This window comes from Mus caroli, chromosome 17 (genome assembly GCF_900094665.2).
Source record: "Mus caroli chromosome 17, CAROLI_EIJ_v1.1, whole genome shotgun sequence".
NCBI classification, from domain to species: Eukaryota; Metazoa; Chordata; class Mammalia; order Rodentia; family Muridae; genus Mus; species Mus caroli.
In genome coordinates, this window is record NC_034586.1 from 43,598,690 (window position 1) to 43,612,423 (window position 13,734).

Sequence of the window (13,734 nt, forward strand, 5' to 3'; positions counted from 1 at the left end):
TTTTTTTAATGGTTAGGAAAGGAGGCAAATGGGACGTGAGGCTTGCAACTCAAGTCTTAATGCCAACTTAATTGAATGGCTCTCGTTTCCTCCCATCTTTATCTGCAGGAAAACGCAGGCATATTGGTAAAATTTCAAATGAGTATTTTGGGCAGTTAAAAAAAAATCCCAATTAAAAGAACAAAAATGGAGGTTGGCAACCAGGGCGGAGATGGGGCTGAAACCGAGGACTGTATGGGCCGCCGAGTCCAGAAGGCACGGTGGCTGAAGGCAGCACGCGAGGATGCCACCCGAGTCCTCGGCGGCCGCCGCCTTGGGCTTCTGCCAGGGACTGCACGGTCTTGGCTGCCCACTCGCACCTCGGGTTGGTCTGGACTTTAGGCTAGGCTCGTTCACTTCCGGTGACAAATCCCTCCCACCACCTCTAGAAATAATGTACCGTTTCCCCATCGCCTTCCTAAAGACCGCCGGCCCTATAGGGAGAAGCGAGGCGCTCCGGCTGAGGGTCTTAGCCCCGCGCGGCCAGCGGTTGCCAGCTGCGCAGGGAGTGGCTGCCACCGCGTCAGGGAGCAAGACGGTGGGGGTGGCATGTCATCCTCCCCCGCCCCCCCTCCGACTGCAGCAATTGGCCATTAAAAAAAATAATCTGTTTTTAGACTCCCCCAGGAACCCCGGAGCCCGCTTCAGCGAGGAAGCCAGTCTCTCCCTTAGCGGTGCTTCGCGCCTTCTTCCCGCCCCAGTAACTGCCCACGGGGACCCAGACGCCCCCAGGCCGCGTCGAGCTGCAGTGGATGGGGGAGGGCAGGAAGGATGAGGGTTACCGGGGCGGCAGGGACCGGCTGAGCAAAGAGGTGATGGAAGGGAAAAGGGAAAGAAAAAAAAAAAAGAGAGAGAGAGAGAAAGAAAGAAAAAAAACCCAGAGGCATGCAAGCGGTTCCCTGGCCAGCTGTTCCAGCTGCAGCTTCCTCCGGCGCGGTCCGGGAGGTGCAATAACCCCCCCTCCATCTTTCTCGCACTACCTGTCCCCCACAACACCACAAGCACAGATTCCTCCCCACCACCCTGCAGCAGATCTCCGGCCTGTAAGGGGGTAGCAGGGAGGAGCTGGGGGGAGGGGGAGGCCTGCGAGTTTCTAACCTTGTTCTTATAAACAAACCCACATGTGCAGCTGCCGCTGCTGCAACTCACCCCACAATCCCGGATATAAGTCCTGCCCCTTTAAGAAGGAAAAAAAAAAAAAAAAAAATCATCCCCCGCCTGCCTCCCACCCCACCCATCCACCAGGACCTTTGTCTCCCCACCCCCTCCTGTCAGCCGGCCCCGCCCTCCTCCCCGCCCCTCCAACGCGAAGAAACCAATAGGCGAAGAGAATATGGAGGGAGCTGACGTCACCGCAGCCGGCCAATCACAGCGCGCGTTGGTGGGAGGCCTCGCGCGGAGAGCGAGCGCTCAGAGGCAAGGCGGCGGAGGAGGAAGCCTGGAGTCAAGATGGAGGGTGTGGACTGCTCCATGGCTCTGGCCGACGCTGCCGCTGCCTCCCCGCGGGACCTGAGCCTGGTGCCCGAGCGACTTCAGAGGCGCGAGCAGGAGAGGCAGATGGAGGTGGAGAGACGCAAGCAGAAGCGGCAGGACCAGGAGGTGGAGGAGGAGAAGAGCGGCTTCTTCGCCGCCGCCTTCGCCCGGGAGCGCGCAGCGGTCGAGGAGCTGCTGCGGGGCGAGGCGTCGGCGGAGCGGCTGGAAGAGGCGGCCAACCGGCTCCAGGGGCTGCGGAAGCTCCTGAACGACTCGGTGCTCTTCCTCGCCGCCTACGACCTGCGGCAGGGCCAGGCGGCGTTGGCGCAGCTGCAGGCTGTCCTAACGGAACGGCGCCAGGAGCTGCAGCCCAAGAAGCGCTTCGCCTTCAAGGCGCGGAAGAAGGATGCTGCGGGGGCCGCCCAGGTAGACGCCGCACCCGTCGCCTCGGCGGCCCCTTCTCCACCCGTGACCAAGGAGGAGGGAGCTCCCGGGGCCAGCTGGGCCTGTGGCTTCTCCAACCTGGAGTCCCAAGACCTGGAGAAGAGAGCCGAAGAGCTGCACCAGCGCGACATCCTTTTGAGCGACCTGACCAACTGCACTGTCAGACTGTGTGGCAATCCCAACACCTTGCGGCTTGCGAAGGCCCGTGGCTGCAAAGTGCTCTGCGGCCCAGTGACCACCTCTGTGTTCCTGGAGGATTGTCGAGATTGCGTCCTGGCTGTGGCTTGCCAGCAGCTCCGTGTGCACACTACCAAAGACACGCGCGTCTTCTTGCAAGTGACCAGCAGGGCTATCGTGGAGGACTGCAGCGGCATCCAGTTTGCCCCTTACACCTGGAGCTACCCGGGGATCGACAAGGACTTCCAGGACTCCGGTTTAGATAGGAGCAAAAATAACTGGGACCAGGTTGATGATTTCAACTGGCTGGCCCGAAATGTGGCCTCCCCAAACTGGAGTATTCTTCCTGAAGAGGAGAGAGACATCCAGTGGGACTGAGCACTGGCCACACTCAGTGTGACATCCCATTCGGTTTACCTGATATTGTCTTATGTTGGCGGTGATAGGGGTTTGAAATTGTTGAAACTCCCCCCCTGTGAGTCCTATTAAATTCATAGCAGAGTAACGGACTTTTGCTGGTTTGACATTCCCCTGCCTCCCTTTGAGTATGACAGCGTGAAGAATTAGGGGGAGAATGGAGGAGCTTTGAGGGATTTGCTGTTCTTACCGTGGATCACAGGGAGTGATAAAGCGGGTCTTCAATAAATAATAAGGATGTCCGGAGAATTCCATTAGCGGACGGTTTAAATGGAAGAAGTAGGCCCATAAAAGCTCCATTAATGGCTATTTTCCTCCCACTAAAGGTTTGTTCTGTGTCTTTTTCAGCAAGGCTATGAAGACTCCTTCCTGAACCTCTGGAATCCAGTGTTGTGTTAGGCTGAAGTTTTGAATAGCCTCCAAGAGGTGTAGGAACCAGCTAGCTGTAAGACTGAAACGGTTAAAGTGGCCAGCTCCCCTCCCTCCGTCTTCCTTGTCGAGACAGGGGCTCACTATACAGCACTGGAACTCACAGAGATGCCCCTGTCTCTACCTCTAAGCATCTGCACCACACCCTGCTCATGTTTCTTTTCCCCCCCGCTGGCATAGGAAAGTAGGTGTGGACTCATCTTTGTGTTTTGTTTTTTGTTTTAAAGGTGAGCCCCCATGCTAGCCCAGGTTAACCTGGGACTCACTCTGTAGGCTGGCCTCAGAACTCAGCCTCCTGAAGGCTGGGATTTGGAGCCTGAGGCTTCACTCCCCGTGGTACCCCATCTCTACAGCACACACAATAGCACTGAGCATGGAACTGGGAAGAGAGCTAAACACAGGCCACATTAAGTTGTCCGTCATAGCCATGCGGCTAGCAGTCATCCAGAGGTGAAGTTCCCTGTTTTTTTTGCTCTAACACCCTCTCTTTCCGAATTGTTCCCCTCCAGAAACCACTCCAGCAGTATTACTTGCAGCATTTACGTTTGTTCTGCTTTGATTTGCTTTTGAGAGTGGTCTCACGGTGCAGCCCCAACTCTGGCACTTGCTGTCGCAAAGATAGACTTGACTGTCCCTCAGTACCGAGATTACAGGTGTATCTCACTGTATCTAGCCTGGGAGTTAATTTTAGGACGTGACTTTTTTAGGTTTTAATATGCCTTTTAATGCCTTATGCTTGAAATATATATATATATTCTGTCTCCAGAAGAGGATTTAAAGCAGCTTCTTGGGAAAATGGACTCTGACAGGATGTCAGTAAGTAATAGGAAGGGGCCTGGGTGGCCTCAGACGACAGAGCACTCTTCCTGAGTCAGAAATGAGCCAGTTTCTTCCCCTTACCCACTAGCTGTGGAAGGGAATGCTAATAGTTTCAGGATGTGCAGCATCTACTAAGGAGAAACGTCAGTTACTTAAAAGGATAGCAACAGGAGAGGGATGCACGGAGCAGTGTTTTCATCAGGGTCGGTCAGTCAGCTGATCACTGCAGGAAGCAACACACCAGTAGCATACGCTAAGGGCCTTGTAACTACTCACTATATTTAGAGAAATTCTGGTGTTGGCTAATTCTGGCATTTGATCTCCATTATCACTAGGGAAAAAAACAAGAATAAAAGTTAAAAATAGCCGGGCGTGGTGGCGCACACCTTTAATCCAGCACTTGGGAGGCAGAGGCAGGCGAATTTCTGAGTTCGAGGCCAGCCTGGTCTACAGAGTGAGTTCCAGGACAGCCAGGGCTACACAGACAAACCCTGTCTCAAAAAAAAAAAAAAAAAGTTAAAAATATTGGGAGCCGCCAGTGGTGCCACAGGCCTTTAATCCCAGCACTTGGGAGGCAGAGGCAGGTAGAGCTCTGAATTCAAGGCCAGTCTGATCTACAGAACAAGTTCTAGGACATCCTGGGCTACACAGAGAAATCTTTTGTTTTTTTGAGACAGGGTTTCTCTTTGAAGCCCAGGCTGTCCTGAAACTCACTCTTGTAGACCAGGCTGGCCTCTAACTCAGAAATCCACCTGCCTCTGCTTCCCAAGTGCTGGGATTAAAGGTGTGCACCACCATGCCCAGCTGAGACAGGGTTTTTTAAACAGAGAAATTTAACTTGAAAAACCAAAATAAGGAGAAAATGAGTAAGTAAATAGAATACTGGGGCTGTGAGATGGCTTGGTGGTGGCTGAGGACCAGCCTCAGTCATTGGAGGGTCTTAAAAATGGTAGGATTGGATTGGCACAAAATCAGTCTCAGGCAAGGACGTAGGTGCCAGCTGATGGGTGACTCGTCCTGAAACTGCGCTCAGAAGCAGCTTTCACGGTTTTCTCTCTCTGAGTGCGTCTCAGTCTTTTATCGGCTACACACTTCCTTGTTAAGTAATAATTCATAATCAAAAGCCTTTTTACTATTTTCCTCAGACCCATTGTTTTTCCTGAAAACCCCCATGTAACTATGTCACCAAAAAGTACAACACACAACGAAGTCACAATTCAGTCTCTATAAAGCAAGTTACACGTTAACTTTTTTTTTTTTCTTAGATTTATTTATTTATTATATGTAAGTACACTGTAGCTGTCTTCAGACACTCCAGAAGAGGGCGCCAGATCTCGTTACGGATGGTTGTGAGCCACCATGTGGTTGCTGGGATTTGAACTCTGGACCTTCGGAAGAGCAGTCGGGTGCTCTTACCCACTGAGCCATCTCACCAGCCCCTACACGTTAACTTTTAACTCTCCGGAAAACTTCCGTACCACAGGTCATCCGGGCATCAGCTTGTGGGTGCAGCATTAGCAGGAGAACAAAGTGCTAGCAGGTCAGGGTGACGTTAATGCTTTTAACTTGTCTAAATTTGTAGGATCTCTTCCTCCAATTTATTGAACTCATCCAAATATTACTTTTCAAACTCTTCCATATGCAATATTAATTCCCCTTGCAGCTTCTCCCAGAGCTCCCTCACAAGCCTGAATTCTAGCTCTTAGAAGGGGTACCCCAGTTTCCTTGGGCAGGCAACACCAGGGGCGCAGGTCAGTGTGTTCCCATCTCTCCAAGAAGGTCACTAATCCAACAGCCCTGTCCCCTGCCCCAAGGCCCCAACTCTTCTGCCCACCCTTTTATGTTTATATATATATATATATATTCCAATTTTGCCCAATAATATTTCTGGATCAGGCTTTGTATTATTAGAGCTCTCCCCTCATGGGGGCTTTCACCATTGCTCACTGGTCCAGTAGACCCAGCTATTTCTTCTATCTTGTCCCTTGAACTCTCTGGACATTCCTGTCTTTAGTGACCCAGGTCTACTGTTCCCTTTCCTTAGCATATTCAATTCTCTTAACTACTAAAGCTTCAGGCTTCTCAAAAACATTCCCTGCTTCAAATATTTCCTGGCGTAACTTAATCATCATGAGTTGGCTGGAATTTCCCAGGGAACAAGTAAGGCAGTCAGCCTCCGCATCCAGAACCCCTTGTCCGGATACGCCTGGGTTGGCTGCTTGAATGGCCTGGACCAGAGCAGATTGTTCCTAACAGACATCAGAGCCATTTCCTTCTCTAGTAACCCCCTCAACCCCTTTCCCAGAAACTTTTCCCAGAGTTGTATTTAAGGACGAATATGGTATAGAAAAAAAGTTTGTCCTTCAGACAGGGTTGTATGTAGCCCAGGCTAGGCTGGGACTCTTCATCTCCCTGCCTCGACCTCCCCAGTATAGATATCACATAAGCATATACCACTACGCTTGGCCACAAAGCAGCAAGGTGTAATAGACAGACAGTCTGAACCATGATCAGTGCTTTAATAATCTTAGCTTTCCCTGCTGTTCAGGGTCCTCTGTGCCTCCCTGAGTGACACCTGGTCTTCATGCCACCTGTTTCACAGCCTATGCCCGTGACTAGGCAAACCTCACCATTAACATCCTTCACAGCGCCCACATACATGGCAGTTAACAAACTAACTCCAGTCCCTGGCCGGATGTGACCTCCTCTTTTGACCTCTCTGGGCACTGCCTATAAGTGTGCACAGGCTCAAGTGCAGGCAAAACACCCATATACATACACAGGAAAAGGGGGAAAGGGGAATACAAGAGGATTAGGGTAAAATTAATCTCCCTTCCTGCTTGACCTTGGACCTTTGTGTATTTGAAGAAAAGTCACTTTCACTATCAGCTTTCTTCTTACCTATACATTATAAACATAGTGGATAGTCTTTTCTTCCCAGTGGAAGCATATATACTACCCTGTCCCTTTCCTACGGGTACACTAAATAACAAGTGATGTTAACCATTGTTTTACACAGGGAACCTATGATTCACTTCATCAGCATCTAAGGAACATTAAAGTTGTCAACAAGCTGCGTGTGATAGCATGCACCTTTAATCCCAGCACTCTGAGGGAGAGGCAGGCTGATCTGAGTTCAAGGCCAGCCTGACCCACAGAGCAAGTTCCAGTTCACTCAGGGCTACCCAGAGAAACTCTTGTCTCAGAGAAGCAAACTTATCATGGAATATCTGAGTGTACAGATGACTCAGGGATGTGCCCTTCTAGTTGTAGGCCAAGACCTAGGACTGAAATCCCTACCTCAACAGGCTCTGAGCACCCAGGATATTGGCATCAGGATATTCCTAAGAGGTCTGTTAATTTACAGGTGCTCTGAGAGTGCTGTGTCTTCCCATGTATGACACAGCCAGCTGCAAGCTGGCTCAGCTCCGGATCTTTGCCAATCTGATAACAACTGTTATCTTCTTGTAGTCTAACTCTAATTGTCTCCCCTTCTCTGTTGTTTAAACCATTTTGTATGCCACTACCAAACTGGTCTTTTAAAAGTGTGTCTTGGTCTACACATCTCCTAGGCTCCCCTTCTCACCGGGAGTCACTCCTGGGCAGTGAAGACAAGCCCTCCCTCCAGCTGTTCCTCCAGCTGTTCCACTTCCTCCGATGAGTCACACTCCAGCTCCTCTGAACTCAAGGTCATTAATCACACACAGCATCAGGCAGGCCCTGGTGGGAGGCAGAGGGCTTGTGAAGAAACTGGAGAGTCTGTGAAGAGCTTAACATAGGAGCATTACAAAGCTTTGCAAAGATGCAGGCAGAGTTTGGGAAAAGCAACAAGATTGCTTGAGACCTGACCTTCCCTAAGGCTGATGCTGTTACCTGGATGAGAAGGAGAAGGTCGGGAGGACACCGTACAAGCGTTGAAGTTTTCAGTGGAACAACACACCAACCCTTGGAGTGGAGGCAACTGGGGGCCAGCCCACATGGATCCTGAATCTCCTACTGCCTGACACTGGCTGAACCCAACTGGAAATGGCCGAGCAATGCAGTCTGTTGGTACACAGGTCCTTCCAGGACACAGGTCAGGGCAGGAAAATGAAGACAGGATCTAGAGAAGCAAATGGAAGATGACTGGCTACAAACATTTTCTTCCAAGCTTCCTGGGCTCTGTTCCATCAGATTCCGCACAGTTTGGGTGGGTCTGTGTGCACTGGCCAAAGTTTTGTATAACTCAAATGTCACTTCCTTGGGGGTTTCTTCCCAGCCTCTGAAAATGAAGCACAATGTGCACACGTGCTCTGTCACTCTGTCCCTGTCTCTCTCTGACACACACACTTTGGGCAGTGCTAGAGATGACTTACAGTCTGCAGTCCAGGTAACCCAACAATGGGCAGCCGTGAATGGGAAGCTGCTCCGTCCTACGAGGTCCCACGAGGCTGGTGTTTCAACTGCCCTTCTGTATAAGCTGGGATCCTGAAGAAGTAGCTTCCAACAGATGTGCTGGCAAGCGTGTCCAAGCGGGTGAGAAGAGTCCTCCTTCCGCTGTCCTTATGTGGGCCTGCAGCAGCAGGTGTGGTCCAGATTAAAGATGCGCACCACCATCCCAGGCATAAGCTTTTCTCTACTTGGAAGCTGCTCTGAACTCAGAGATCTGCCTGCCTCTGTCTCCTGGGATTAAAGGTGTGTACCACCTTGCCTGGACCTAAACTTCTCATGGCCACTGTGTGTCACGATCCCGATCAAAAGCCTGTGTCTTCCAGCCTCAAGGTCTGGATCACATGGAGCTGGAGAGATGGCTCAGTGGTTAAGAGCACTGACTGCTCTTCTGAAGGTCCTGAGTTCAAATCCCAGCAACCACATGGTGGTTCACGACCATCCGTAATGAGATCTGACGCCCTCTAATGAGATATGACGCCCTCTATGGGGTATCTGAAGACAACTACAGTGTACTTAACATATAATACATAAATAAATTTAAAAATATATATATAGGACTGGTGAGATGGCTCAGTGGTTAAGAGCGCCGACTGCTCTTCCAAAGGTCCCGAGTTCAAATCCCAGCAACCACATGGTGGCTCACAACTATCCGTAATGAGATCTGATGCCCTCTTCTGGAGTGTCTGAAGACAGCTACAGTGCACTTACATATAATAATAAATAAATCTTTAAAAAATAAAATAAAATAAAATAAAAAAATATATATATATGGAGAGAGAGTTGCCTTGGTCATGGTGTCTCTTCACAGTAATGGAAGCTCTGAGACAGATGGCATCCAGGCAGGGTCTTGGCACAGGCTAGGCAAGTGCTCTACCACTGAGCTACATTGTTGACAGAATGGTTTTCTTCCTTTCTTTCTTTCTTTCTTTCTTTCTTTCTTTCTTTCTTTCTTTCTTTCTTTCTTTCTTTCTGTTTTTCATTTGTTTCACTTTGCTTTTAAGAAGTGTCTCACTGCACGGCTCAGGCTGGCCTTGAACTCAGAGATCTGCCTGCCTCTGGCCCAAGAGCGCTGAGGTCAAAGGTGTGTGCCACTATGCTCAGCCCAGAATCATTATATTCTGAGATAAGAACAAAACATGAGCCGGGCGTGGTGGCGCACGCCTTTAATCCCAGCACTCGGGAGGCAGAGGCAGACGGATTTCTGAGTTCGAGGCCAGCCTGGTCTACAAAGTGAGTGCCAGGACAGCCAGGGCTACACAGAGAAACCCTGTCTCGAAAAACCAAAAAAAAAAAAAAAAAGAACAAAACATGAATGAACTTGTCTCTGAGGGCAAGTTGTTGGAGTTTTCTAGTAGCTACATTTTTAAAAAGCTCTTTGGGGCAGCATCTCATATAGCCCAGGCTGGCCTCAGACTTGCTCTGTAGCCCAGGATAGCACTGACCGATCCTCCCTGAGAGCAGGGAGCACAGCCGCAGGCCATCATGCCTGGTTTATGCAGCCCTGGGAATCAACCCAGGTTGTTTCTCCATGCTGGGTTAGTGTTCTACCCACCGAGCCCCATCTCTAGCCCACTTGTTTGTCTTTTGTTTAAGATGTAGAGTCTCACTATGTAGTCCCGGATGGCTTCAAACTCTCTCTTGGTCCTTCCGCTGGGACCTTCAGCCATTGTAGGTGTGCACCACCCACTCAGTACAGCCTGCTTGATGTTGGAGGGGAAAGATCAGCTGGAGAATGTGAACAGTACAGGCCGACGTTTCCTGGACTCCATGGTGCCTCTGAGTCAGGCTACCTGGCACGTGATTTCAGCAAAGCTGCTGTTTCTCTTGTTTCTTTCTTTCTCTCTCTCTTTTTTTTTTTATTAAAGATTTATTTATTTATTATATGTAAGTACACTGTAGCTGTCTTCAGACACTCCAGAAGAGAGAGTCAGATGTCGTTAAGGATGGTTGTGAGCCACCATGTGGGTGCTGGGATTTGAGCTCAGGACCTTTGGAAGAGCAGTCAGTGCTCTTATCTGCTGAGCCATCTCTCCCCCCTTGTTTCTCTTGAAGTACTTAAGAAAAGATGAGGCGTCACAGGAAACACTCTGAAGAGAGACCACTACAGGAAGGACAAAAGAAACAGTTCTTGACTGCTGGACACCGGGGCTCTGTTCATCCATGCCAAAGAATTTACCCAATGGTCACAAAAGATCAGCGAGAGAGGAGGGCAGTGGGAGGCTATTAAGGAGCCAATGATATCCCAAGAAAATGTGGCTCTGGACCTGCAATATTCCAACCTCCCCCTGTCACTGACATGCTAATCAGTCTGTTGACCTTTATGGACCAGCTTCCTGCTAAGGATCCTAGTTTACAATGGAAAGAACCGAGGGAGCCTCCAGTGTTAGCTGTGACCTTGGAGGAAATGAAAAAATGGGGAAGAAACTGCCTCTCCCTAGCTGGGGTGACTGACATCCTGGGGGAAGGGGCATTAGCTCATGTCTTACCATAATGACAAGGTTGTTGACTGCCTCAGCTTCCGAAGAACTAGGAGTTAGACAGACTCCTGACAGGCAGACCGATGTATGATGAAGATGTCAAACCTCTAGTTTTGTCTTCACCCTCCTGACAGAGACAGACGCCTGGTGGGCTTTTTATCTTGCCAACAGCCACCCCCTCCGGCTAACTGGTCTAGGCTGGCCAGGTATGATCAAGAGTGGCCTTGAACCTGTCTACCCAAAATCATGGGCCTGTCAGCCTCTGTTTCTTTGCTTAAAATTAGGAAAGAAGGCCCACCCCAGGCCACCAACAGCACTTGAACCCCTAGCCTTCAAGGGGTCTGCTCTGTGCTCGGCAGGTATCTTTCTGTGAGCTCTGCGCTTGTGTGTTGTGCATGAGTGTAAGTGTGCATATGCGTATGTGTGTCTCCTATATGCTACCTGCTGTGTGAGAGACTTTCTTAGCCTTTAGGTTGTGTTTTTTGAGACAGGGTTTCTCTGTGTAGCCCTGGCTGTCCTTGAACTCACAGTGTAGACCTAGCTGGCCTTGAACTCACAGAGATTCTTCTGCCTCTGCCTCCTGAGTTCTGAGATCAAAGGTGAGTGTGTGTCACCATTGCCAGGCCCCACAGTCTACCTTTACTGGCCCCCTTCCTGAAGATTCCATCCTTTCCTCTTGTTCCTCCTCCTCCTTCTCCCTTCCCCCTCCTAGTTCTTTCTTCCACACCTCCATTTCCCAAATTAGCTAACTCCACTCAAATATTCATCTTAGATCAGTGTTTCTTGATGTTTTCACTATTATATCCTTAAGGAGCCTTTAATTTTTAAAAAAGATTTATTATTATTATTATTATATGTAAGTACACTGTAGCTGTCTTCAGACACTTCAGAAAAGGACACCAGATCTCATTACGGATGGTTGTGAGCCACTATGTGGCTGCTGGGATTTGAACTCAGGACCTTCAGAAGATCAGTCAGTGCCCTTAACCTCAAAGCCATCTCTCCAGCTCCTAATTTTTTTAAATAGAAGTTTATTTCTTATGTGCATCAGTGCTTTGCCTGCATGTATACCTGTGTGAGGGTGTCAGATCCCTGGAACTGGAGTTACAGACTGTTGGGAGCTGCCGTGTAGTTGCTGGGAATTGAACACCTGGTCCTTTCTTTGGAAGAGCAGCAGCCAGTGCTCTTAACCGCTGTACCGTCTCCCCAGCCCAGGGACCCTTAATCTAATTTATGTATTTGTCTTTTTGAGATAGGTTCTCATGCAGGTCGGGTCTGTCTCTGACGTCCCTGTGACCCCTTTTACAGAGAAAGTGTGCCACAGAAACTGAAATTCTCAACTGCTGATGGTATTTGCCTTTCTGGGGATACTTGGCAATGCTACTTTCATTTCTCCTTGCCACAGTTGGGATACCGTGAGCCGGGAGAAGCAGCCATGGAGTCTGAAAACAGTCTGTGATATACAAAGTAGCTCTCCATAACAGAAAACTATCTAGTCCAAATGAAAATTCATTTCACACACAAAGAAGTGGCAATTAGGCCCATAGCCATCTTTTGTTAACAACAGCGACTAGAAACCCCTGGAACAGTTGTTTCAAAGTGCTGAGAGACACACAAATATAATATATAATAATATAATAATACTGTGTGAAAAGAAGATCTCAAGTCAGGTGTGGTGGCACATGTCATTAATCCCAGCACTCAGGAGGCAGAGGCAGGCAGATATCTGAAAGTTCAAGGCCAGCCTGGTCTACAGAGTGATTTCCAGGTCAGCCAGGGACACATAGCGAGGTTTTGTCTCAAAAGCAAAACTAACTGGATTTCATAGTAAAGGGTGATGTACAGATATGTTCAGAAACAATAAAATCTATTTTTTTTTTTTTTCGAGACAGGGTTTCTCTGTATAGCTCTGGCTGTCCTGGAACTCACTTTGTAGACCAGGCTGGCCTCGAACTCAGAAATCCGCCTGCCGCTGCCTGGAGTGGTTACTCATGCCTTGGTTCTTGTGAGGCAGAGGCAGGCATATCATAGTGAGTTCGAGGCCAACCATGGTCACACAGAGACAGGAACTCAAAAGCAATAACAAAAAGCAAAATAAATAAAATTCAAAAAACCAAAACCCCTAAACATAATTCCAATAAACAGAATCAGATACTGAGACAAGTCTGACACATATGTGATTCTGGGGTCAAGCTCAGGTGCCGGAAATTGGGCGTTCAGCACCTTTACCCGCTGAGCCATATGGTCAGCTCTGCTTTCTCTATTTTAAATATAACGCGGGCAACATTTACAGAGATTTAATTATAGCGCAATTTCCCGATGAAAGTGAAACGCTTTCCTCTCATGGGCCCACTTCTTGTTTGCTCTTGCCTCCCTCGGTAGTTTGACCTCAGGGATGCTGGCTTCGCAGAGACAAATGACCTCACCATCCCCTTTCCATCCGTTGAAGCCATTTTTTGTCATGACCACCAGAGGGCGCGCATAGGCCCAGCACAACCTCTGCTGTGCCCTGCGCGGTTTACTATCCACAGACCAGGAGAAAGGTGCGTGGCTAATCCACCGTCTTTGCAGCTATTTTTACTTACCTACTACCCCTGGCTTCTGCTCAGCTCTTCCTTCCTATTTTCTCTCATCCACATACATGCCCTAAGAGCTTCCCACAGCCATCTAAACCCAGTTTCCGGGAAGCTTCCACACGCTTGCATGAGGGAGCCAGGAGTGTCTGCACCAAAGCAAAGCAACTCCAGCCAGAGAAGTTCGCTCTTTCCGATGTCTCTGGGGGCAAAAAGGGTGAAAGATCCAAAGATTGAAGAGCCAGGCAGCAGCACACCTTTAACCTAGGCACTCTGGAGGCAGAGGCAGGCCAACCTCTGTGAGTTCGAGGCCAGCCTGGTCTTTAGGGCCAGTTCCCAGACAGCCAGGAGTACACAGAGAAACCCTGGTTGGACCCCCCAACCTCCGCCACACACACACACACACACACACACACACACACACACACACACACATACAAACACCACAGTAGATA

General features: G+C 49.4%; 1 protein-coding gene across 1 annotated transcript; it reads left to right on the forward strand.

The window, feature by feature from the left end:
- Nucleotides 1–1,425: 1,425 nt before the first annotated feature.
- Nucleotides 1,426–2,643, forward strand: Tbcc (tubulin folding cofactor C). Its single transcript, XM_021149462.1, has one exon. The coding sequence runs from the start codon at nt 1,489–1,491 to the stop codon at nt 2,509–2,511; it is 1,023 nt and encodes a 340-aa protein (XP_021005121.1). The 5' UTR covers nt 1,426–1,488; the 3' UTR covers nt 2,512–2,643.
- The last annotated feature ends 11,091 nt before the right edge of the window (nt 2,644–13,734 follow it).